Below are 26,792 nucleotides of genomic sequence, written 5' to 3'. Positions count from 1 at the left end.
TTATTCGGCCCCTTTATTTTCAGTGCAGCAAACTCACTCCGTTCAGTTCATTGAGGATCTCTGAATGATCCAATGTTGTCCTAAATGACTGATGATGATAAATAGTATCTACCTGTGTGTAATCAAGTCTCCGTATAAATGCACCTGCTCTGTGATAGTCTCAGGGTTCTGTATAAAGCGCAGAGAGTATCATGAAGACCAAGGAACACTCCAGGCAGGTCCGAGATACTGTTGTGGAGAAGTATAAAGCCAGATTTGGATACAAAAAGATTTCCCAAGCTTTAGACATCCCAAGGAGCACTGTGCAAGCAATCATATTGAAATGGAAAGAGTATCAGACCAGTGCAAATCTACCAAGACCCGGCTGTCCCTCTAAACGTTCATCTCAAACAAGGAGAAGACTGATCAGAGATGCAGCCAAGAGGCCCATGATCACTCTGGATGAATTGCAGAGATCTACAGCTAAGGTGGGAGAGTCTGTCCATAGGACAACAATCAGTCGTGCACTGCACAAATCTGGCCTTTATAGAAGAGTGGCAAGAAGAAAGCCATTTCTCAAAAATATCAATAAAAAGTCTTGTTTAAAGTTTTCCACAAGGCACCTGTGAGACACACTAAACATGTGGAAGAAGGTGCTCTGGTCAGATGAAAAACGAGGGGGGGAAGGGGTGGGAGTGGATTTTGGCACCCTGCGTCACTCTCAGGTCAAAACCCGCCTGCCACAACCGGAATCCGCCTGAAGAAAGGGCAGCTCGCTTCTTTTTTCCGCTAGCGGCAACATGCCGCTAGCGAAAAAAAGAAGCCTGGTGGTCTCCATAAACCACCATTGTATGGAGGCAGATTTTGAGGTGAAATCCGCCTCCATGCCCCCGTGTGAACTAGCCCTTAAGTTCTCTTTCTTTATAGACTGTTTATGGCAGGATTATAGCAGGATTTCACCTACATATGGATTGCTGTGACAGTTTCTATATCACATTAAGGAGGGCATTGCAACTGGTTAAGACTGGATATCTGCTCCTAAGAGGACATTTTTTTTCCACTCTCCCCTAAACTTAGGTTTATTCTAAAAATCCCTCCTGGCAGTGATGGGGCTTGTGACAAGTGTTAAATTGTTTATCTTGTACTGCCATTCTGAGAGTTAGCAAATGCCAGTGTGAATGGGCGTTTGTGTGTAAGTTGAAGCCTCTAAACTTTGAATTTAGCGAATTATTTATTGCATACCTAGTTTCCTATAGGTTACCATTGCCCCTATAGAGTCTAAACATATACCAGTGCTAAACCTGCAGCGGGGCCATGTACTGGCTGCTTACTGTATTCCAAGCTTAAAGTCATTTCTCATAAAGACTTGTCTAGCATGGTAATATGGTCAGGCAATTAATACTGTGTACACCATAAGTGCTGCACGCTTTTGTACCTTGTTTATTGCAGTATTATATGCATTGCAGCTTTGATTCCATTTATTAATACACATCTTAAGAAAAGGTTAAATCCTTCATGTGTGGTTTGTTCCTGAATTACTACGGTCCTTCATAAAAGTGAAATTACAGGTAGGCTATAGGGGTTCTCCCAAATCGACCCCTGGTGGAGGAGTCTAACCAACACCGTGTTCACAAGCCTGGTGAAGATTCAGGTGGAGGCATTGCGTGATCAAGCTGGTGAAGAGGTCACCACTGTAACCATTTCTATAATCCTCATTGCCCCCCAGTGGATTCCCTCGGGGGTGTTACACTGGACTCATAGCAGTGGCTGCTAATTAGTCTCATCACCTCCCTGTTTGCCACATGGGTTGCTCCAATTCCTGGAAAACTCCTTTATAGGGTTCATTTACCTATCTAATATTGATGACCTGTCCTTACAATAGGCCATCAATATTACATCTGTGGGAATCCAACAGTCAGGATCCCAGCAGATTAGCTTTTCAAGGATAGCCCAGCTAAAGTTAATAAAATAAGATAATCTTTTAAATAGCCCCACCATGGGGAAATTTAGTGTGTTACAGCTGCAAAGATAATATAGTAATAGTACAAGAAAAACACATTCAAAGCTCAGAAAAGAAGATACTAGGAGTCATAAAGAGAAAGAGGGAAAAAAATGTTAAAATTGGAAATTGTTAATATAACAATTTCGGGAGCTACGCTGCTCTCTTGCCATACAGTGTGAAGCGGTGGGTTTAGGTACTGCAGTGGTTCACATCATACAGTCGGTCAGCAGTAGGACAACCAAAATGTTGTCTTCTGTAGCCATGTACAGCTGATCTACAGGGATCCTGTCTGATGCTAATGATAAAGCATTCACATCTTTTTTACATGTTACTCGTCTCCTTCACTCGCTCTATGCATCTACTATTCTGTCAGCTTGTGAGTATCCATAAAACCCTATCACCGCTCATGGAAGAATACCTGTGCAAAGAGAAAAGAGTAGAATTGTTAAAAGTAAAAAATTTTCTTGTCTACCTTGCTTCTGCTGCCTATAATCACTGCTGTGAAATAAGGTGCTGGCTTGTCTGGTGACCAGGACCACCCCCAATCTCCTCCTGGCTGCTCTGGCAGTCAATAACATTCAGACAACTCCTGCTCTTATTAGTGATGACATCACACTCATGGTGTTTGTGACTAACACTTGAAGTTATGTGCACAATGAATAGCACATGATCAGGAACAGTAAGGGTGCATTCACACAATGTCTTTTGGCACGTAATGTGGCACGTAGACGTCGCGGGAGCTTTTGTGGGCTGTATACGCTCCCATTGATTTCAATGGGAGCGTGCATCGTATGCGTGGCGCTATTTTGCTATAGTAGATGCAAAATAGCGCCACGTATACAATCCACGCTCCCACTGAAATCAATGGGAGCGTATACAGCCCACAAAAGCTCCCGCAGCTTCTACGTGCCACATTATGTGCCAAAAGACATTGTGTGAATGCACCCTTAGGAAGTAGTTGCAACAGGGGATTTGTTGGTCACTCATTTCTGTACAATTGTAGGAATTTTTTATGAGGCTTTAATCTTTGCAGGATAAATTGCACTTTGTACTGGAACCATTTAATATTCCATACGATGTACTGGGAAGGTGGATAAAAAAAATTCAGAAGGTGGTGGAATTATAAATAAACTATATGTGTGCACCGTTCTTAGACTTTTTCTTCAGTAGTCACTGTGCAGCCCAAATGACATTTCCTGTATTCTACGGGTCGGTATGATTCTAGCAATACCAAATTAATATACGGTAGTTCTTTTTATGTTTTGAACCCTTACAAAAAATCCAAAACTTTGCAAAAAAAAAAAAAAAAAAAAAGAAGAAATTATACCTAATGAATATATGTTTGACTTTTTAGATGTACTTTTATGTGTTTTCTAGGGAAAGGGGGGGGGTTAGTTGACCCCCTTGGGTTTGATCACTAATACAATGCATTGTAAAATCACGGCACTTCTATTACAGACTGCATAGAGCAGCCTGTAATTTAAGTATATGCTAGAGAAGCCTGGGAGCCTTCAATAGGTTCCTGGCTGTCATGGCAATGGATTGCCATCCCAGATCTCGGTCCCAAAATTGTGACACCCATGTGCCATCGGAAAAATGGCACCTCAGTCAGCTTTGACCGAGGTGCAAAGGGTATTGATTAATACCCAGGATCAAAGCGGGCACTAATTGTGAGCATTGCTGCCGGGTATAGATTGTAATATACAGCAGAGACCCGGTGGCTACAGCGGACATTTAGCCCCTGAGTAGCTGCCATATTTAAATACCTGGCATACTTCGTACTATTATGGCAGATGTCAGAAAAGTGTTAAAGGGTTTTTTTCTCATCTCAGGATCTCAGCTGCCCTCCTGTCTCCTCTCCACCACGTACTGATTTCCAGTTCCTTCTTGCTCAGACCACTGCTTATAAATATCATAGTTATTTCTGGATTTACATACACAGTTAACATAAGATGCTTAGGAAACCTGTCTAGCTGTTATCATGGCTTAATAACTGAAAGCTGTATGCGGAAAGATGGAAAAATGAGAATATAGGTCTACAACTAAGGCAACCAGCTGTAAACACTGAATAGAGGAATTTTGTTGTATCTGGCAAATGGAGCAACACAAGCAATATTTTGAATAAAACAGTTCAGTTACAGCTTAAGCTACAAGTCTGAATATAATCCTTGAGATGGGAATACCCCTATAAATATTACCTTTTCGATTTCATCAAAATAATAGTCAATAATATCTCGAGGTTCTTCTGATCTATTTTTTTTGTGCATTTCAATCTCACGTTTTGTATATTCAGTCACATATTTCAAGTGTTGAAAAGAATCTTGATGTGGTCCAGGTATATGCTTCATCAGCCACGGGAAAGCATCATACATCTAGAGAAATGACATTACGTAGAGTATTGTGCACTGGGATTCATGCTTAAGAGAAATAGTCTTGTTGAAAGTTATATGACAAAGCATATCTTAAGGCCAGATGCAGGATAAGAATCATAAAGTTGCTTTATTTCTTTAATCACGGCTTCCGTGAAAACTGGAAGACTGGCGGGGTAAGTAAATGAGTATCCAACCTTATTACCACCTTGGACACTATCAAATTATAGTAACCAAAATCTTTCTGCAATAGGAAAGTATGGAGGGAAAGAAGTGTTTGTTAAAAAGTCCCCAATAAAGACTCCTAGAACTCTAGAAGATCTATCCAATTTTTAGCTCTAAGGCCAGTTACAGGTGACTGTTCTGCAGCCGGCTGGCTGTGACTTAAAAGCTCGGGCAGCACACGTGGGACACCGGGATGTCCCTCATGTGCTGCCTTTTCACGGGCCGTGATTCCACAGCTCCTTTCATTAAATGTTCTATATTTTGCATCTTGGAGTGATGGCCTGCACACAGGACTGTGAAATTCACGATTGTGTGTACGGGCCTTTTAAATTGAATGGGTGAGTGTGCTATCCACAAAATACATGGATAGTATACTGACCATAGCCACAGTCATCTGCAAGGGGCATAAGGCAAACACAGCTGAAGTTATGTCAAAGTGACATGGACATGCATGTCTTTTGCAAACAGATGGTAAGAAGTAGATACAAACTGTTAGTTAAGCCATACACTACGTTACCGCTTGGTTTTACGCATGGTAACATTTAAAACGCTCTAAAACTTTAGCTGGGTTTTTTTTTAGAGGGGGTTGATTTTTTTTATTTTTATTTTTTAAATACACACATGTGGTTTATATTGGATAAAGCAATGGTTTTATATAAATATGTTTAGGGACTTGTAAGTGAGACAGGCTTGTCATTTGGAAGACACGGTTCCTGGTTGCACAGTAGTGAAGAAATCCCTTTATGGGAGCAGAATGCCACACCAGCATAGCATTGGTATAGAATAGTATAGTTTTATTTTGTTATTATGCCAACAGTGTGGCAGTGGCAACTACAGAATTTGTGAGAAACAAATATTTTTCTTCAATCAGTGTGTCTGCCAGTTGAAAAGTGATAAAGAACGGACTTTATAAAAAAAAAGACATCCAAAATTATCACTGTCTTGGAGTAGGTACAGCACCAAGGAGTGACAACTACAGGCTACGTCCATGCTTCCTTAGGCTACGACTAAGGAAGCATGGACATTCCAAAATGCGTCAGTTAAAGTCTTACGATGTTGTTCACACCATTGAGGTTTTGTTCGTTGTGAAGTCACATTTGTATATGCATCAAATTTATTAAAAGCTAAGTTTTATTACGAAGTGGATTGCTGGATTTTTACACTCTATCTATATTGGACCAGTGTGTTTTCCGAGGAAACCTTTCATCCGTGCATCTCCATCTTCAATATCGTGAGTTCGCTTATCATTTTTTACATCTCTTTTTGCAAGTGGACATTTATTTTCCCTCCCCCGTTTCCCTCATTTCACATTTATGAGTCACATTATCCTGTAGTAATAAACATGAAAATACTATGTAATAATCTATTATTAGTGGTTTAACTAGCAAAGACTGAGCCCCCAGCAAACTTTTGATTTGGGGCCTTCCCCCCAGCCCAAGGCATTGCGCACCCTTTCCTGGCTCCCAAACAGTATAACGTCCCATTTACACATACCATAAAGTCTCAATGTGGCCTCCATAGTGGTCCCTCCACACGGAGTAATGTCTGATAGTGGCCCGTCCAAACAGTATAATGTCCCACCGTGGCCCCTGCACACAGTATTATGCCCCATACTATCCCCTGCACACACTATTATACCCCCATAGTGACCCACCCATGAACAATTATTATACTCTGGGGTCTTTTCAGACCCCAGAGTGTAATGATAGGAGACCCAGGGAAGGATACAAACATAAAAAAACACTGTTACTTACCTCTCCCTGGCTCCAGGGCATTTGCCGCTGCTTTCAGATCTCTTCAATGTTAGTACAGACGTCATGTGAGCCAGGCTGGCGTTGTGACTAGAGATGAGCGAGTAGTATTCGATCGAGTAGGCATTCGATCGAATACTACAGTATTTGAAATACTCATACTCGATTGAATACTACTCGCTATTCACAGCAAAGATTCGATTCGGAACCAGCGTTGATTGTCCGAATGTTATACACTGTATAGCATTCGGCCAATCAACGCTGGTTCTGCAGCAGGCTCGTTCTTGCTAGTCGGGAGAGCTGGCAGCTTGCGGTTATGTGGGAGCTGACTTTTTCTCATAGGAATGCATTGACCAGCGTTGATTGGCCGAATGCTATACAGTGTACAGCATTCGGCCAATCAACGCTGGTTCTGCCAGAGGCTCGTCTGTGATGAGGCGGAGTCTAAGATCGGACCACAGCAGTCTTCATTGTGGTCCGATCTTAAACTCCGCCTCGTCACAGGTGATCCTCCGGCAGAACCTGTGTTGATTGGCCGAATGCTGTACACTTTTTTAGCATTCGGCCAATCAATGCTGGTTCTGCAGGATGAGTAAGGGCCGGTTCTTCCTGCGGACTTCTTCCGGATGGGAGGCAAGCGCTAATGTGAACCAGCCCATAGTCTATGGGGTCCGTGCGCTTTAACTGCACAGTGCTCCTCCTCAACACTCCTCAACTGCACTTCGTTCCTCCTAAACACTCGCTTCACTACTCATGGACTTGGTGACTCTCCTTTAGTCACATAGTGGTTTCCCCTGAAACGAGCATTTTTTCCCATAGACTATAATGGGATTCGATATTCGATCGAGTAGTTGAATATTGAGGCTCTACTCGAAACGAATATTGAATCTCGAATATTTCACTTCTCGCTCATCTCTAGTTGTGACGCATAATGACCCTGGCCTGGCTCACGTGACATCTGGGACATCATCAAATAGGCCGAAGACTGCTGACCTCCACTGGTCCTCCAATCATTATAGTCTGAGATATGAAAAGACCCCAGACGCCACTTAGAGTATGATAACACGGTATGGCCAAAACAGAAACTGCATTTAAAACCTGAGCATCCTTGCCTGCTGCCACTGTAATTCAGGATTAACTAGATTAACTAATTGGAGCAGATTTATTATGGCTTGTATGCCACCTTTTTAAAATCTGTGCTGCCTTTGCCACTACACTGAAAAGGGGCAAGGCCAACGGCTTTGCCAGATTTACTATAATTACAGAAATCTGCTGTAAATAAAGGAGAAATGTCTTTTCCCCTTGGCGGGTTTGCTCTTTATTAGGCTTGCTCCTGGTCTGGGAAGTCTGACAAGAATAATGCCAGTCTTCATAAATCTGGCCCAGCGTATATTGAGTGTTCCTAGTTAACAACTACATGGAGTTACCATGTGCCATTATCTAAAACCACACAATATCCAGATTGTACTGAGTTATAGAGGCATCAGGCATGGATGCCCCATTTTGACATGAAGGTTGCATATTCACTGAAATTAAATTCACAATTATACAATCTCTTATGACTTACCCTAGCCCACTTTGAACCAAGGATTTCAAGAACACAATTGTTACACCTGATCAGTTCTTGAAATGTAACATCATCAGCAGAAAAACGATGTCCATAAACCACAGCGGAGATAATGTTTACCACAGCATGAATAAGTAAAAATGATGGATCAAATGGTTCTCCTAAAAAGCAAAAGCAAAAACTTACAGGAGGGAAGCTGACAGACACAAAAAGGGGAGAGCATGAAAATATTGTGTAACTGTCTTATTACTGAAGATTATGGTTTGTAAGTCATGCAACCTTTACTATATAGTACTTGGTGTTGTACAGTTCTTGAAGGAACTTGGAACATGGAGGTTGTTCCAAACATCTTGGAGAGCCAATCATGACGTTGTGTGGGGGCCATATCATCACTTCCAGGATAGCTCTGCCAAAGGGTCACACCAAATATTGATTTGGATTTCTCTAAATCAGATTTCTCTCAAAAATAAACTTAACAGTTCTATTGTTAAAAATATTTTTTGCAGCATCTTTTCCTGATTTAAACATTTGTACTGTGCTGTATTTAAATATGGATACAATATTTTATGTATAGTATGAAGGTTTCAATATATATACAGAATGTGGTAACATTTATTTGTCCATACAAGGTACTATTATTTATTTAAAAAATATTATTCATATAGAATTTGTGGGATATGGACTCTCAAATACTCTGGTGGGCCCAGTCAACCCCAATCCAACACAGATTAGGGTGATCAGGGCTCAGTTTTACCTATACCTATATTGTGGTTAAAGTACCCATGACCCTTATTTCCCAGAACATTTTTCTGGCAGTCTATGATAGTTTGCATACAGCAGAATTCACTTTTAAAGTGCATTCACCACTAGAGGGATTATGGAAGCTCAATAACTACTGTTTATACACTGAACTCGATAATAAAATAATATGCAGGAGATATAGAGCTCAGAATTATAAGACTGAAATTCTCTTTTATAAATAACGTCTGCCATTACAGTACATAATATATTTGTAACATGTATAGTCACGTTGGGGACCCATCAGGATGGACTATCAGTACTCTGCCTGTATGTCAGGACCCGAGTACTTTGTAAACTTTGTGTGTTTTCTGGTGGTGTGTAGCTGGGGATTTGAACCGGTGTTCTGTGGCTCTTCTGGTTATTTTCTTGCCACTGAGCTATTTATTTGGGTGTTGAGTGTCTGCCTTTAGTGTTCACTTGAGGTTTCTTTGATTTGAACCTCAGGTGTTTGTCATACTCATCAACCTATCGGATTGTTCCGGGGCCTGTATAAGGCAGAGGGCTGGCTTCAGTCTTTGCTGGTTTTCATGGTTACCAACCTGAATTTGTGGCCTAGTTAGGAGGAGTTACTTGTGGAAGTTGCACAGTTAAAGGGGTATTCCAATGTACATAATCATATCTATATTTGTAGATAATTAAAAGATAAACATTTTTGCAAATTCACTAATGTAGAAACTTTCTATGGTCTGGAACTTGTACCAGCCTTGATTTTCTTATTGTAGCCGGGTTATCAGGCAGGGACATTACATGTATTAGAAGATATCTCGGCCACAATAAGGAAATCATGGCTGATTTTCTGACCTTAGAAAGTTCCTGCATTCATGGTCGTATCCACTGGCAACCGATCAAGATAACAGACTGTCACCACTAAGAAAGGTAGAGAAAATCTTTAAAACTTTGCAGAATTTTTAATTACTTATATTTGCAAAGATGTTTAACTTTTAATTATCTACAAATTTAAAAATATTTATGTACATGGGAATACCCCTTTAAGGAACTGATTTGGAAGTGGTGTGAGTGTTATCTTGTGTGTGAGTCTGGTTTTCCCCTCAACACTTCTACTCTACCCCTGTCCTACATTTTCTGGTTGCCTGACACTGTCTGGGTATTAGTGAGGCTTTGTTTAGGGTTCCAGGTTTATTTTTCCCCAGTCCTGTGATACCCTTTCCTCACTATTCCACTGTTCCTCTCCTCATACTCCTGTTGTGTGTTTATGTTGTGCTGCGTGTTTGTTTCCCAGCACATCCGGTCCTAGTTGTTTCTGTTTGCAGCTTCACCTTTGTTTCGTTAGGGGTGACCACCTTTAGTATCCCAGTCCCTAGTCTCTTTCAGCTCTCTTCCTACCTATCCGTTAGGTCTTCGTGTTTAGAGAGCTATAAGTTGTTGGGGCAAGGACTAACTTGGGAACAACCGACCAACACCCGCAGGCAGGGCCTAGTCAGCTATTGTAGCGCCAGGGAGAGTTTCCCATTCCCTTAGAGGTGCATGCTGCATTCAGTATCCGGTTGCTTGAGGCATAGACACAATCGTGACACTGTACCCATGTCAGCAACATAACCATAACTTTAAATGACAGATAATTAGCGCAGGCCAAAATTATTTTATCCAACCTTTCATGGCTGTAAATCGCTCCACCACACACTCTGCTTCTTCTTGTATCTGTGATTCCAATATCTTCTTTCCTAATCCAAGTTTTCTTAATGTCATCAACCCAAAACGCCTTTGTTGTTTCCAAGTGTGTCCGTTGGCCATGAGAATGCCTACATAGACATACTCAAGATATCAATTTTAACATAGATCAAATATTTTGGAAGTCTATATAAAGGTTTGTGATTGTACTTTAGACTTTCCAGTGAATTTTCCAACATTTCTGATATCTTTATGTCTTTTACAGATTTGTGTCAGAAATTTAAAAACAGCTTAGCTTCTCCAGTGAGCACGTCATATACCAAGTCTATGGAAACCCCTAGTGATGATCAGCCTAAGGATCGGTCACCAATATTACAATATACCAATCTATAGGAAGCCATGCAATTGTAATTGTGCAAAGTTTGCCAGAGCTGCCCTTTGTACCAGATCTTCTATAATGTCCATATGCTGTAAAGTACAATAAGATTACCTGGCAGTTTAAAGAGGACCTTTCATGTCCTCGGGCACATGCAGTTTTATATACCGCTACAAAGCCGACAGTTCACTGAATTCAGCACACTGTTGGTTTTCCCATTATGTGCCCCGGGTGAAGAGCTATCGGTGTATTTACCAATAGCTCTTCACTGTCAGAAGGGAGTTCTTGATAGTTTAACTGGGAACTTACCAACCAGCAATGACGCAGAGTGGTGAGGAATTCCCCTCTTCCTCATATCAGTACTTCTTCTGGGGGCACATAACGGAAAAACTGACAGTGCACTAAATTCAGTGCACTGTCAGCTTTCTAGCGGTATATAAAACTGCATGTGCCGAGGACATGAAAGGTCCTCTTTAAAACTTACATGATTTTGATTGTACTGTGATTTGAGTCATCACCATGTAACTGGTTTGGAAATTAAAATCGAAAAAATTAAAATTGACATAAAAATCTTCAATGTACAATATTTATGTCATAGTGAATGGAGAAAGACTAAGAAGTTATTAGTAAACTATAGTTTATTTGTGTAGAATAATTTAAATTATTGTCTTTTGACAAATTGAACAGAATAAGCATCCGGAACAGTTCTAAAAATATACCTTTTTCTCCAAGAAGATCTTTTAAAAAACTGGCTACAGGGCGGCCAGACAACGCCTCAGAATTAGAGACTATGCCATCTCTTACAGCTTTGCAACCATTCAGCACCACAAGGGGAGTCTCCCCAAGCCAGACAGTGTAAATGGGTCCATAAGATCCAGCCAACTACAATAAAGTAATGAAACTGTTAGTTTGTAGAAAAGCACAAGAGGAGAGACACTAAAACTTTAGTCATACTGAGTGCTGAACCCAATAAGGACACAGCCCAAACGTACATTAAGGATCAGGTCTTATTTTTCAAAACTGACGTGTCACTTTATATACAGTGTTGGCCAAAAGTATTGGCACCCCTGCAATTCTGTCAGATAATACTCCCTTTCTTCCAGAAAATGATTGCAATCACAAATTCTTTGGTATTATTATCTTCATTTAATTTGTCTTCAATGGAAAACCACAAAAAGAATTGTCAAAATGCCAAATTGGATATAATTCCACACCAAACATAAAAACGTGGGTGGGCAAAAGTATTGACACTGTTTGAAAAATCATGTGATGCTTCTCTAATTTGTGTAATTAACAGCACCTGTTACTTACCTGAGGCACCTAACAGGTGGTGGCAATAACTAAATCACACTTGCAGCCAGTTGAAATGGATTAAAGTTGACTGAACCTCTGTCCTGTGTCCTTGTGTGTACCACATTGAGCATGGAGAAAAGAAAGAAGACCAAAGAACTGTCTGAGGACTTGAGAAGCAAAATTGTGAGGAAGCATGAGCAATCTCAAGGCTACAAGTCCATCTCCAAAGACCTGAATGTTCGAGTGGCGGTCCTGCTAGCAGTCAGACCACCTACCGCTTATCTTTCTTGCACGAACTGTTGTAAACAGGGTCCGATGTTCAGGACCCAGCAGAGAGACCCCTGATGAATCACTTTTAGTGAAGAAACGCGTAGGTTCAGACAAAGCAGTTATAGATGTAGCACCCACACGCAGATAATCTGAACAGTGACCAAGCCAGTGGTACCTTTCCTCCTCTGTTGGTGTGGCGTTAGGCCAGTATCCTCGGAGGAGTGGGGGAGCATTCCATTGAGCCTCTACAGCATTTTGGTCATGTTCTTATTTAAATCTGTGAGGTCTATTGGTGCACGTCGTATATTGGATTAGGGAGGTAGAGAAAGTGTTTGTGTAGGGCGCAACAGACATAGCGCTACTAGCTCTCCCCCTTATGCACTAATTAGTCGTTGCACAGCGGGTTATGGTGTAGGACATGTTTTTATACTTGGTTACATGTTTTAAAATTATCTAATAAAAGTAAAGTTTTATACATTTTTTCCTTTTGGTGGATAAGTCAAATCCCCTTTCAGTGATACTTGACAATAGGAATTAATCTATCTAAGTTACAGTAACTCTTTTTGGGAAAAGGCATCAACATAGAGTTTACAGGAAAAAAAAAAGAGACCTTCAAAGAAAAGAACACGGTCCCTACAGTCAAACATGGCGGACATTCCCTGATGTTTTGGGGTTGCTTTGCTGGCACTTGACTGCTTGACCGTGTGAATGGCATTATGAAGTCTGAAGACTACCAACAAATTTTGCAGCATAATGTAAGGCCCAGTGTGAGAAAGCTGGGTCTCCCTCAGAGGTCATGGGTCTTCCAGTAGGACAATGACCCAAAACACACTTCAAAAAGTACTAGAAAATGGTTTGAGAGAAAGCACTGGAGACTTGTAAAGTGGCCAACAATGAGTCCAGACCTGAATCCCATAGAACACCTGTGGAGAGATCTCACAATGGCAGTTTGGAGAAGGCACCCTTCACATCTCAGGGACCTGGAGCAGTTTGCCAAAGAAGAATGGTCTAAAATGCCAGCAGAGCATTGTAAGAAACTCATTGATGGTTAGCGGAAGTGGTTGTTCGCAGTTATTTTGTCTAAAGGTTGTGCTACCAAGTATTAGGCTGAGGGTGCCAATACTTTTGTCCGGCCCATTTTTGGAGTTTTGTGTAAAATGATCAATGATTTGACTTTTTTTTCATTCTCTTTTGTGTTTTTTCATTGCAAGCAAAATAAATGAAGATATTAATACCAAAGAGTTTGTGCTTGCAATCATTTTCTGGAAGAAACTGAGTATTATCTGACAGAATTGCAGGGGTGCCAATACTTTTGGCCAACACTGTATGTATCCCATAGCTATCTGTCTAGCTAGCTCTCCCATATCTATCTATCTGAAAAAGCAAATTGTGACAGCACCAACACTTTTTGGGGGCCACTGTGGTGCACATAATACTGTTTGCGGGTCACTATGGAGCATGTAATACTGTTTGGGGGGTCACTATGGAGCACGTAATACTGTTTGGGGGCCACTGTGGTGCATGTAATACTGTTTGGGGGTCACTATGGAGCATGTAATACTGTTTGGGGGTCACTATGGAGCACGTAATACTGTTTGGGGGTCACTTTGGAGCACGTAATACTGTTTGGGGGGTCACAAATGGAGCATGTAATACTGTTTGGGGGGGTCACAAATGAAGCATGTAATACTGTTTGGGGGCCACTGTGGTGCATGTAATACTGTTTGGGGGTCACTATAGAGCACGTAATACTGTTTGGGGGTCACTATGGAGCACATAATACTGTTTTGGGGTCACTATGGAGCACGTAATACTGTTTGGGGGTCACTATGGAGCACATAATACTGTTTGGGGGTCACTATGGAGCACATAATACTGTTTGGGGGTTCCTGTGGAGCACGTTGTACTGTTACAGTATTGCTTACATGTGGGGCGCTGCTTTTTCACCGTATACCTGATAACTGCAGTTGTGGGTACTAAATCTGTATCACTTTCAAGTATCTGAGATATTGCTTTAGTGCCCGTAACCACCACTATCCAGAATTTGCTCTAGTAAGGGGATAGGGGGCCCTGGACAAAAGTTTGCACCCGGGCCCACAAGGCTTTAGTTATGCCAATGGCTGCTGCCCTGGGCCCACCCAGGCGTTGCCATTAATATATCTTACTTTTATCTTGATTGACTGTGCTGATATACAGACGTCCTGTGCTTGGACGTAAGGGAGGCGGCGGCTCTGTTCATCAGGATCGCAGATAGGTGAGTATAACTCTTTTTTTTTAGCCTAGTTGTGGGTATTTTAATAGTACAAGGGGGAAATTATAACTATAAGAGAGGGGGCATTATGAACATAAGGGGGGTCATTTATATAAGGGTTATTAGGTGACATTATGACTACAAGGGGAAGTTATATTAGGAGGCATTATGAACACAAGGAGGTGGTCATTGATAAAGGGGTCATTAAGGGTGCAGTATTTATGTCAGGGGGAATCAGGGGCATACTATGAGGGGGCAATTAATTTAATGAATGTGGCACTTGGGCTTTATTAAGACTAAGGCCTCATGTTGCAAACTGCAACAAAATAGCACTGCAGGAAAAACCGCAGCAGTAATGCATTGTGTTTTTTTCCCGCAGTACTTTTCACTTTCTACTTCCATTACACCTATAGGGAATCCACCAGTGTTTTCGTAGGTATAATTGATATGTTGCGATTTACTAAACCCCAACGGTTTAGCAGCATAATCACTGCACATATTTATCCACAATGTGTGGATGGGATTTGCTAGAATCCCATTCACTTTGCAGGAATTGTAACATGCCGGGTTTTTTTCCCGTGGAGTTTTCGCCACGTGAAGCCCCATCCCAGCTTTGTGGTAAAATAAGATACACGCTGTAATTTCTCGGTTTTAGACATTGCAGCATACCTATGGAAATTCTGGCGGTTTAGATATACTCGAGTATAAGCCGACTTTCTCAGCACATTTTCCATGCTGAAAAAGCTCTCCTCGGCTTATACACGAGTCAGGGTCCACGGAGAACAGAAAACTGGAAGGACCTGGAAGGGGGAGCTCCTTTAGTGCTACTGCTCTGTGATTGGCTTGTCATGAGGTCACGTGACTGTGATGTCATCAAAGATCCTGTAGCCACTGGTATGTAACATCTGCAGATAAGGTTGAGTCTAAATCCTAGTAGCTCCGCCCACACCAGAGTCTGATCACATGGTCATGACGTCATCAGAGGTCCTTTAGCACACTAGGATTTATCATGTACCCTGCAGATGAGTGGCCAGGATTCATTGTGTCTTATGGAAGATGTCTGTTGTATGGAGGAGAGGAAGCTACAGTAAAGTGACACACAGGGACCTTCCTTTAGTTACTCTGCCTATTAATGTCAGGCATTTGGGGTTATTAATTTAGTTTCAGTTGTGCTGTTCTCCTAATACTTATTAGTTAAATCATACCTCCCAACTTTCAAGGAACAGAAAGAGGGACAAAATGTGTGGCAAATTTAGCTCCGCCCACTTCTGTTGACTCCGCCCACTGATCCATCTTTCCACGTGCCCCACACAATATAATGTTCCTACAGTCACCATAACATTATATGCCCCCATATTATAATGTTCCCCTCCAATTTCCCTAGAGTAACGAGTCCCTCTCCTCATGCCCCAGTTTAAACTGGGGGAAAATACAAAAGGGGGGGGGGGGACATTGAACTGGGGTAGTTGGAGGAGGACAAATTAATGGCAGCTGGAGTGAACATTAAACTGGGGCAACTAGAGAAGGAGATTAAACTGGGGTAGCTGGAAGGGGACATTAAACTGGGGGCAACTAGAGGTGGACATGTTGTCCACAGTTTAATGTCCCTTTCCAATTGCTCCCCGCTTAATGTCTCCACCCACTGACCCTTATTTTTTAATGTCCTTCTTCATCTGCCCCCAGTTTCATGTCCCCTGTACCCCCTGCACCCCACATCTGTCCCCCTTACACACAGAACATCTTGTACCTCACATTTTTGCCCCTGTGACACAGTAAACCCTGCACACCACATCTCTGCTCCCTAACACAGTACACCCTGCACCTCACATCTCTGCTCCCTCACAAAGTACACCGTGCACCTCACATCTCTGCACCTCAGTACACCCAGCACCCCACATCTCTGCACCTCAGTACACCCAGCACCCCATATCTCTGCTCCCTCACACAGTACACCCTGCACCTCACATCTCTGCTCCCTCACACAGTACACCCTGCACCTCACATCTCTGCTCCTCAGTACACCCTGCACCTCACATCTCTGCACCTCAGTACACCCTGCACCTCACATCTCTGCACCTCAGTACACCCTGCACCTCACATCTCTACTCCCTCACACAGTACACCCTGCACCTCACATCTCTGCACCTCAGTACACCCTGCACCCCACATCTCTGCTCCCTCACACAGTACACCCTGCACCTCACATCTCTGCACCTCAGTACACCCTGCACCCCACATCTCTGCACCTCAGTACACCCTGCACCTCACATCTCTGCTCCTCAGTACACCCTGCACCCCACATCTCTGCTCCCTCACACAGTACACCCTACACCTCACATCTCTGCTCCTCAGTACACCCTGCACCCCACATCTCTGCTCCCTCACACAGTACACCCTGCACCTCACATCTCTGCACCTCAGTACACCCTGCACCTCACATCTCTGCACCTCAGTACACCCTGCACCTCACATCTCTGCTCCCTCACACAGTACACCCTGCACCCCACATCTCTGCTCCCTCACACAGTACACCCTGCACCTCACATCTCTGCACCTCAGTATACCCTGCACCTCACATCTCTACACCTCAGTACACCCTGCACCTCACATCTCTGCTCCCTCACACAGTACACCCTGCACCTCACATCTCTTCACCTCAGTATACCCTGCACCTCACATCTCTGCACCTCAGTACACCCTGCACCTCACATCTCTGCTCCCTCACACAGTACACCCTGCACCCCACATCTCTGCTCCCTCACACAGTACACCCTGCACCTCACATCTCTGCACCTCAGTATACCCTGCACCTCACATCTCTTCACCTCAGTACACCCTGCACCTCACATCTCTGCACCTCAGTACACCCTGCACCTCACATCTCTGCTCCCTCACACAGTACACCCTGCACCCCACATCTCTGCTCCCTCACACAGTACACCCTGCACCTCACATCTCTGCACCTCAGTACACCCTGCACCCCACATCTCTGCTCCCTCACACAGTACACCCTGCACCTCACATCTCTGCACCTCAGTACACCCTGCACCCCACATCTCTGCACCTCAGTACACCCTGCACCTCACATCTCTGCTCCTCAGTACACCCTGCACCCCACATCTCTGCTCCCTCACACAGTACACCCTACACCTCACATCTCTGCTCCTCAGTACACCCTGCACCCCACATCTCTGCTCCCTCACACAGTACACCCTGCACCTCACATCTCTGCACCTCAGTACACCCTGCACCTCACATCTCTGCACCTCAGTACACCCTGCACCTCACATCTCTGCTCCCTCACACAGTACACCCTGCACCCCACATCTCTGCTCCCTCACACAGTACACCCTGCACCTCACATCTCTGCACCTCAGTATACCCTGCACCTCACATCTCTACACCTCAGTACACCCTGCACCTCACATCTCTGCTCCCTCACACAGTACACCCTGCACCTCACATCTCTTCACCTCAGTATACCCTGCACCTCACATCTCTGCACCTCAGTACACCCTGCACCTCACATCTCTGCTCCCTCACACAGTACACCCTGCACCCCACATCTCTGCTCCCTCACACAGTACACCCTGCACCTCACATCTCTGCACCTCAGTACACCCTGCACCTCACATCTCTGCACCTCAGTACACCCTGTACCTCACATCTCTGCTCCCTCACACAGTACACCCTGCACCTCACATCTCTGCACCTCAGTACACCCTGCACCTCACATCTCTGCTCCCTCACACAGTACACTCTGCACCTCACATCTCTGCTCCTCAGTACACCCTGCACCTCACATCTCTGCTCCCTCACACAGTACACTCTGCACCTCACATCTCTGCTCCTCAGTACACCCTGCACCTCACATCTCTGCTCCCTCACACAGTACACCCTGCACCCCACAACTCTTCACCTCAGTACACCCTGCACCCCACATCTCTGCTCCCTCACACAGTACACTCTGCACCTCACATCTCTGCACCTCAGTACACCCTGCACCCCACATCTCTGCTCCCTCACACAGTACACCCTGCACCTCACATCTCTGCACCTCAGTACACCCTGCACCTCACATCTCTGCACCTCAGTACACCCTGCACCTCACATCTCTGCTCCCTCACACAGTACACCCTGCACCCCACATCTCTGCTCCCTCACACAGTACACCCTGCACCTCACATCTCTGCACCTCAGTATACCCTGCACCTCACATCTCTACACCTCAGTACACCCTGCACCTCACATCTCTGCTCCCTCACACAGTACACCCTGCACCTCACATCTCTTCACCTCAGTACACCCTGCACCTCACATCTCTGCACCTCAGTGCACCCTGCACCTCACATCTCTGCTCCCTCACACAGTACACCCTGCACCTCACATCTCTTCACCTCAGTACACCCTGCACCTCACATCTCTGCACCTCAGTACACCCTGCACCTCACATCTCTGCTCCCTCACACAATACACCCTGCACCTCACATCTCTTCACCTCAGTACACCCTGCACCTCACATCTCTGCTCCCTCACACAGTACACCCTGCACCCCACATCTCTGCTCCCTCACACAGTACACCCTGCACCTCACATCTCTGCACCTCAGTACACCCTGCACCTCACATCTCTGCACCTCAGTACACCCTGCACCTCACATCTCTGCTCCCTCACACAGTACACCCTGCACCTCACATCTCTGCACCTCAGTACACCCTGCACCTCACATCTCTGCTCCCTCACACATTACACCCTGCACCTCACATCTCTGCTCCCTCACACAGTACACCCTGCACCTCACATCTCTTCACCTCAGTACACCCTGCACCTCACATCTCTGCTCCCTCACACAGTACACCCTGCACCCCACATCTCTGCTCCCTCACACAGTACACCCTGCACCTCACATCTCTGCACCTCAGTACACCCTGCACCTCAGTACACCCTGCACCTCACATCTCTGCTCCCTCACACAGTACACCCTGCACCTCACATCTCTGCACCTCAGTACACCTTGCACCTCACATCTCTGCTCCCTCACACAGTACACTCTGCACCTCACATCTCTGCTCCTCAGTACACCCTGCACCTCACATCTCTGCTCCCTCACACAGTACACTCTGCACCTCACATCTCTGCTCCTCAGTACACCCTGCACCTCACATCTCTGCTCCCTCACACAGTACACCCTGCACCCCACAACTCTTCACCTCAGTACACCCTGCACCCCACATCTCTGCTCCCTCACACAGTACACTCTGCACCTCACATCTCTGCACCTCAGTACACCCTGCACCCCACATCTCTGCTCCCTCACACAGTACACCCTGCACCTCACATCTCTGCACCTCAGTACACCCTGCACCTCACATCTCTGCACCTCAGTACACCCTGCACCTCACATCTCTGCTCCCTCACACAGTACACCCTGCACCCCACATCTCTGCTCCCTCACACAGTACACCCTGCACCTCACATCTCTGCACCTCAGTATACCCTGCACCTCACATCTCTACACCTCAGTACACCCTGCACCTCACATCTCTGCTCCCTCACACAGTACACCCTGCACCTCACATCTCTTCACCTCAGTACACCCTGCACCTCACATCTCTGCACCTCAGTACACCCTGCACCTCACATCTCTGCTCCCTCACACAGTACACCCTGCACCTCACATCTCTTCACCTCAGTACACCCTGCACCTCACATCTCTGCACCTCAGTACACCCTGCACCTCACATCTCTGCTCCCTCACACAATACACCCTGCACCTCACATCTCTTCACCTCAGTACACCCTGCACCTCACATCTCTGCTCCCTCACACAGTACACCCTGCACCCCACATCTCTGCTCCCTCACACAGTACACCCTGCACCTCACATCTCTGCACCTCAGTACACCCTGCACCTCACATCTCTGCACCTCAGTACACCCTGCACCTCACATCTCTGCTCCCTCACACAGTACACCCTGCACCTCACATCTCTGCACCTCAGTACACCCTGCACCTCACATCTCTGCTCCCTCACACATTACACCCTGCACCTCACATCTCTGCTCCCTCACACAGTACACCCTGCACATCACATCTCTTCACCTCAGTACACCCTGCACCTCACATCTCTGCTCCCTCACACAGTACACCCTGCACCCCACATCTCTGCTCCCTCACACAGTACACCCTGCACCTCACATCTCTGCACCTCAGTACACCCTGCACCTCAGTACACCCTGCACCTCACATCTCTGCTCCCTCACACAGTACACCCTGCACCTCACATCTCTGCACCTCAGTACACCTTGCACCTCACATCTCTGCTCCCTCACACAGTACACTCTGCACCTCACATCTCTGCTCCTCAGTACACCCTGCACCTCACATCTCTGCTCCCTCACACAGTACACTCTGCACCTCACATCTCTGCTCCTCAGTACACCCTGCACCTCACATCTCTGCTCCCTCACACAGTACACCCTGCACCCCACATCTCTGCCCTCTCACAGTACACCAGGCACCTGCCGTTTCTCTATTTTCCTCCACTGATATGATTCTTCTTCATGTGAAGGATCGTGCTTCAAGCACAGACACGCCCCCTCTCCCTGTCATGTGACATCTGATGTAATCAGCCAGGTCCTTGCAGGAACATAGTATAAGCTTTTCCCCAGAGATAACAGCCGATGTTGATCTAATAAAGTTTATTTATGAAGGCACACATGAGGGGAATAGCGGGACATGTAGTAAGCTGTGCGAGACCGTGGGACACCAGTCTGAAATCGTGAATGTCCTGCGGAAATCGGGACACTTGGGAGCTATGGTTAAATGTCCTGTATTACTATTTCCCTTTCATGTTATTTCTATGCATTGCCATCTGCTGGCCAAAATTTGCATGCTGCACGCCCTTGTTCTTGTTAATAAAGTTTTTTCTATTTGGGCGTGGTTTTAGGCAAAGCCCTGGTACATGTCACTCCCTGCAGCCATTTTAGTTTTTCATAGCTGTGTGACTGGACTTGTTAATACTTGGGCTTGTGAAGACATTATTTTTTGACCAGCAGTTAGCCTCAGGAAAGACACCAACAGGACTGCATTTAATACCACTACTACCAAGGCTATTACAGTATTGTGTTATCTCTTGTCGCTGTTCTTGGGTCACATAAACCCACTTTGGTTCATCATATCATCGTGTCTATGTTTGAATCCATCTATCCTGAGCTCCTGCCGGTCTGCTCCACTGCTTGGATACAAAGGTAGGAGAGTCACATGGCCACTATTAGTTACACCTTCAATCGCCTTCATGTGGGGATAGAACATCAATAACTCCATGTGCCTTACATTAGTAACAGTTAACCCCATCATGTCCCTCATATTAACCCCTGTGTGCCCCATATAAGGGTTACTAATATGTGAGACACATGAGGGTACTAATGAAGGACCTTAATTATGAAGATACCTAATTATTACCTCCATATGTCCCACATATCAGTAACTCTTATGTGAGGCACAGAGGGGGTTAATGTGAGGGACATGATGGGGCTAACTGCTATTACTATGAGGCACATGGAGTTACTAAGCTGTAATGCACATGACCAGACTTTTATCTGCAATGGTGGATTTCTCCCTAGGCTTATACTCGAGTTAATAAGTTTTTCTCAGTTTTTAGAAATAAAATTAGGGGTCTCGGCTTATATTCGGGTCGGCTTATACGCGAGTATATACGGTAATTGAAGCAGAAAATACACAGAGGAAAGCTCTGCAAACTTTCTGTGCCAAGGGCTGCAGGAAGAAACGCGATGCGTCATGGCTGCAGCGCTTTTTTGCTACAGGATGCCACATGGGGCCTTAAGCTTAAGGAGTTTTTTTTAGCTCATTTATATTGATGATCTATCCTCAAAATAAATCATCAATAAGAGATAAGTGACCCACTGATCAGTTGTATGAAGGGGCTATGGTTCCTGTTTATATCACATGTCTGTTTATAGTGACCGTGTGATGTAGTTACAGTCTTGTCACATAGACATGTATAGGACGAGCCTGTAGTTACATGACATGGCCGCTATGAGATATATGACACTATATATACAGAGAAGGCACGGCGCTTACACAGGTACCACAGTTCACTCAATCAGCTGATTCTTCCCTCATTCTGACTCCCATTAAAAACAATTAGTGCAGGACGCTGTGGCTGCCACAGAGGTGTGAATTTTTTTTTAAAAAACAAACAAAAACAAAACATACTCACCTATCCCCAGCACCCTGTTGTCCTCTGCCGCTGTCTGTTCAGTCTCATGGCAACACCTCATTTCTGGAAATCCTGTACCCAATTCATCTTAGCGGTCACATGAGTTGCAGGACTCCCAGCAAGAAGTTGCCAGCACGAGACTGAATGGACACTGGCGGTGGACAACGTGGTGCCGAGGACAGGTGAGTATGCTTTTTTTTATTTTAAACCTCAGACCCGCCATATGTTTTGCTCCAATTCCTGGACAACATCTTTAAAGGATTTAATATTTATGGCCTGTCCTTAGGATAAGCCATCAATATTACATCTGCAGGAGTCTGAAAGCTAGGACCTCTGCAGATGAGTTTTTCCATTACAGTGCGGCTACAGGTAATAATGACAACTCTAGGAGCCACGCTGCTCTGTTGCCATACAGGATGTAGCAGTGGGTTTAGGTAGTGTAGTGGTACACATCGTATGGCAGGTGAGCAGCATAGCTCCTGAAATGTTATTACCTTTAGCCGCCCTGTCTCGGTACAGCTCATCTACAGGGGTACTGGCGGTGGGCCCCTAAAAACAATTCCACTGGTGGGCCCTACACACCCCAGTCCGACCCTGGTTGTCAGGGATAACTGGAAATCCCTACCCTAATATAAACACCCTCCACCCTTCTACTTTCTTAAATAACATAATTAATAAAAAATGTATATTTACCCATATCCCTCAGGTGATCATGTGACTGCCCCAAGGACATTTTCTGATTATCTAGTGACGATCCGTTTCCCCATTTCCAGAAACAGTTCATCATTACTACTCCCCCTCCCATCCACTCCATTATACTTACTCTCCACGCTTCTTCCTCCTCCTGTATGGATTCTGCAGAATGCGCACTCTTCTCCAAGCGCTGTGCACACTGCTGTCGACAATTCACCTCTACTACGCATGCAGACATGCGCAGTAGAAGTGGATCATCGCTGGAGGAGAAGAGTGCACACAAACCAAATCAATACAAGAGGAGGGGCTGTCTAATAGGAACAATCACAGAGAGTAAGCATATAATATGGGTTGAGGGTAGGGCTCAGTAGGTAGGGAAGGGTGGGATAGCTAGAGAGAGAGGGAGGAAGTGTATGGGAGGGAAGGAGTGAGGAAGGGGGATGAGGAAGGAAGGGAGAAGTGAGGAAGGAGGGAGGGAGGGGGGAGTAAGGTGAGAGGGGTTAGTGAAGAACTTACATAGCAGAAAACAGAAGCATGTAATCGAATGCTGGAGATACCAGGAGCTCCAAGAGGGGTGTATTTATTAACCCAGTAATGGCACTAACAGACATTTATTTATTTTTTAAAAAACATTTTTGCCCTGAAAACCCCCTTTAAGTTTATATTCCATTTTATTTGGCTCACGAGTTGTCACATCTTAATTTTGAACCCATTGCCGAGATATTAGGAAACAAAATTGTCAAACTATTTGAGGCCAGAATTCACCATAGTAATTTCCCCATGAATGCATGATAAACAACCGTTATACACAACATGATTGCAGAAAATAGTTGCTGCAAAATAGTCCACATCTACTTATGTCTAATAGTTAGACAATGTAAAGATTTTTATCATAGGGGAACACAGACATGATAAATTTTAGAAAGAAGTGCCAAATCTAAGACACTTTTTTCCCCCTAAATCAACTTATTTATTGTTTAATTTTTCATATTATGTTCATGGGAAAACCCCTTTCACATGGTCAGTGTTTAGTCTGTTTTTTTGCATCAATATTAGAAAGCCAAAACCAGAAGTGGAACATACATAGCGAAAGTGCCAAATTCTGACCATGTGAAAAGGGTTTTGAGTTATGTTCACCTCTGTGCTGCAATCTCAGTTTCAGACTCTTCTGCAGTGTATGATAAAAATTGGTGGAGTAAAAAGTCCCGTACGGAAAACTTTTTCATCCGCTAGTTTAAGTTTAAAAACTATGGACACAAATATAGTCAATATGTTACCGCTGTTTAGCGGTCCGCCTCTGATGGACCAAAACAAAGGAGAGATAACACTAGTGTGAACCAGTATACAGTCTTAGGGTGCATTCACACTACGTAACGCCGGGCGTGTATGAGAGCCGTACACGCCGGCATTACAGCAGACTGCCGAACACTTTCCATTCACTTCAATGGGAGCGCTCGTAAACGCCGCTGTTACGAGCGCTCCCATTGAAGTGAATGGGAAGTGTTCGGCAGTCTGCCGTAATGCCGGCGTGTACGGCTCTCATACACGCCCGGCGTTACGTAGTGTGAATTCACCCTTAGGGTGCATGCACACTACGTAACGCCGGGCGTGTATGAGAGCCGTACACGCCGGCGTTACAGCAGGGCTGCCGAACACTTCCCATTCACTTCAATGGGAGCGCTCGTAAACGCCGCTGTTACGAGCGCTCCCATTGAAGTGAATGGGAAGTGTTCGGCAGTCTGCCGTAATGCCGGCGTGTACGGCTCTCATACACGCCCGGCGTTACGTAGTCTGAATGCACCCTTTGGGTGCATTCACACTGAGTAAACGCTAGCTTATTCTGAACGTAAAACACGTTCAGAATAAGCGGCGTCTAAAGCAGCTCCATTCATTTCTATGGGAGCGGGGATACGAGCGCTCCCCATAGAAATGAATGGGCTGCTTCTTTCACTACGTGCAGTCCCATTGAAGTGAATGGGGAGTGCCGGCGTGTACGCTCCGGCATGAGCAGAGCTTGCCGTATACGCCGGCACTCCCCATTCACTTCAATGGGACTGCACGGAGTGAAAGAAGCAGCCCATTCATTTCTATGGGGAGCGCTCGTATCCCCGCTCCCATAGAAATGAATGGAGCTGCTTTAGACGCCGCTTATTCTGAACGTGTTTTACGTTCAGAATAAGCTAGCGTTTACTCAGTGTGAATGCACCCTTATACAATATTTTTCCTCTTCTAATTTTCTTTTAGCTGTTTTGCTAGATTTAGCTACTACCCCCTTATTAGCAGTTGTGGGACCGTGACTAATAATACAACACAACGCAGAAGAGGACACAACATTGATAAATAAAAACATTAAAAGACAAATACATAATAAAAAAGTAAAACCAATATATTTAAGAAGACAAGGACTTACTTTTCTAAGAGTCTCTGGGTGTAGTTTAAATCTCAGTGTCCATAGGTTACCAATGAAAGGTAAAGGAATTGGTCCAGGTGGAAGACTCCTTGTTGCCCATATTACCTTGAGATATTTGATAGTAACCAGGCAACTCAGCAGTAGTAATAACAGCTCAGGAAAGGTGAACATGGCCAGGATGAACCTAGAGTACACTGGGTGATTAATTGAATGATTGTATGGGTGTTGTGTTTTCACAGTCTTCTGAAGCTGTAATATAGCTAAGGTTGAGTCCATCCCACATTTTCATTCTTTCTTTATAAGTAACCCTTTCTATACCTTTTACACACATTGCACTTATTGTTACGCCTCCAACAGTAAGCGCAATCTAATATAAAGTTTAGTTCAGTGCCACACTGGGATGTCTAGGGCCCACCAGTGAAATTGTGTCTAGGAGCTCACCGTCAAGACCCCTCCAGATCAGCTGTACTCACACAACGCAGCTACAGGTAATGACAATTCCATGCTGCTCATCCGCCATGCGATGTGCACCATTGCACTACCTAAACCCATCTACACACTATGGCAAGCGAGCAGTGTGGCTTCTGGAATTGTTAACCTTAAAATGGCCCATACAACTATAAATACACGCAACTGCAGTTATCAAGAATATATAGAGTGAGCAGTGCAGCATCCAACATGGAATCAATACTGGGAGCTCCATGGGGGGAAGGGGGGGTAGCAGGGGTGAACCTACCCCTTTCGCTGCCCGAGGCGAACGACAGAAAGCCGCCCCCCCCCCCCGCTGGGAGGAGGGGGCGGAGCGGAGGGGTGTGACGGAGCGAAGGGGCGGGGCGACGCAAAGGGGGCGGGGCTTAGCGGCGTTCACAGGCAGAGAGCAGGCAGGGAGAGGACCTGCTCTCTGCCTGAGCGTGAGGGGAGGCTGCTGGAGCAG

The 26,792-nt window shown here is 44.9% G+C and overlaps 1 protein-coding gene across 1 annotated transcript in view; it reads right to left on the bottom strand.

The window, feature by feature from the left end:
• The window catches only part of LOC142194455 (cytochrome P450 2J4-like), a 31,893-nt gene extending 5,864 nt beyond the window's left edge, over positions 1 to 26,029 (bottom strand). Inside the window, exons 1-5 of the mRNA XM_075263599.1 lie at positions 25,859 to 26,029; positions 11,419 to 11,581; positions 10,305 to 10,454; positions 7,894 to 8,054; positions 4,180 to 4,353 (exon numbers count right to left, since the gene is read on the bottom strand). Coding sequence (XP_075119700.1) covers positions 4,180 to 4,353; positions 7,894 to 8,054; positions 10,305 to 10,454; positions 11,419 to 11,581; positions 25,859 to 26,029 — 819 coding nt within the window. The remainder of the gene's footprint in view (positions 1 to 4,179; positions 4,354 to 7,893; positions 8,055 to 10,304; positions 10,455 to 11,418; positions 11,582 to 25,858) is intronic.
• Positions 26,030 to 26,792: the final 763 nt, after the last annotated feature.

The sequence above is a fragment of the Leptodactylus fuscus genome, chromosome 1, assembly GCF_031893055.1.
Source record: "Leptodactylus fuscus isolate aLepFus1 chromosome 1, aLepFus1.hap2, whole genome shotgun sequence".
In the NCBI taxonomy this organism is placed as follows: domain Eukaryota; kingdom Metazoa; phylum Chordata; class Amphibia; order Anura; family Leptodactylidae; genus Leptodactylus; species Leptodactylus fuscus.
The sequence above is the reverse complement of the archived record's forward strand: the minus strand, read 5'-3'. Positions and strand labels throughout refer to the sequence as shown.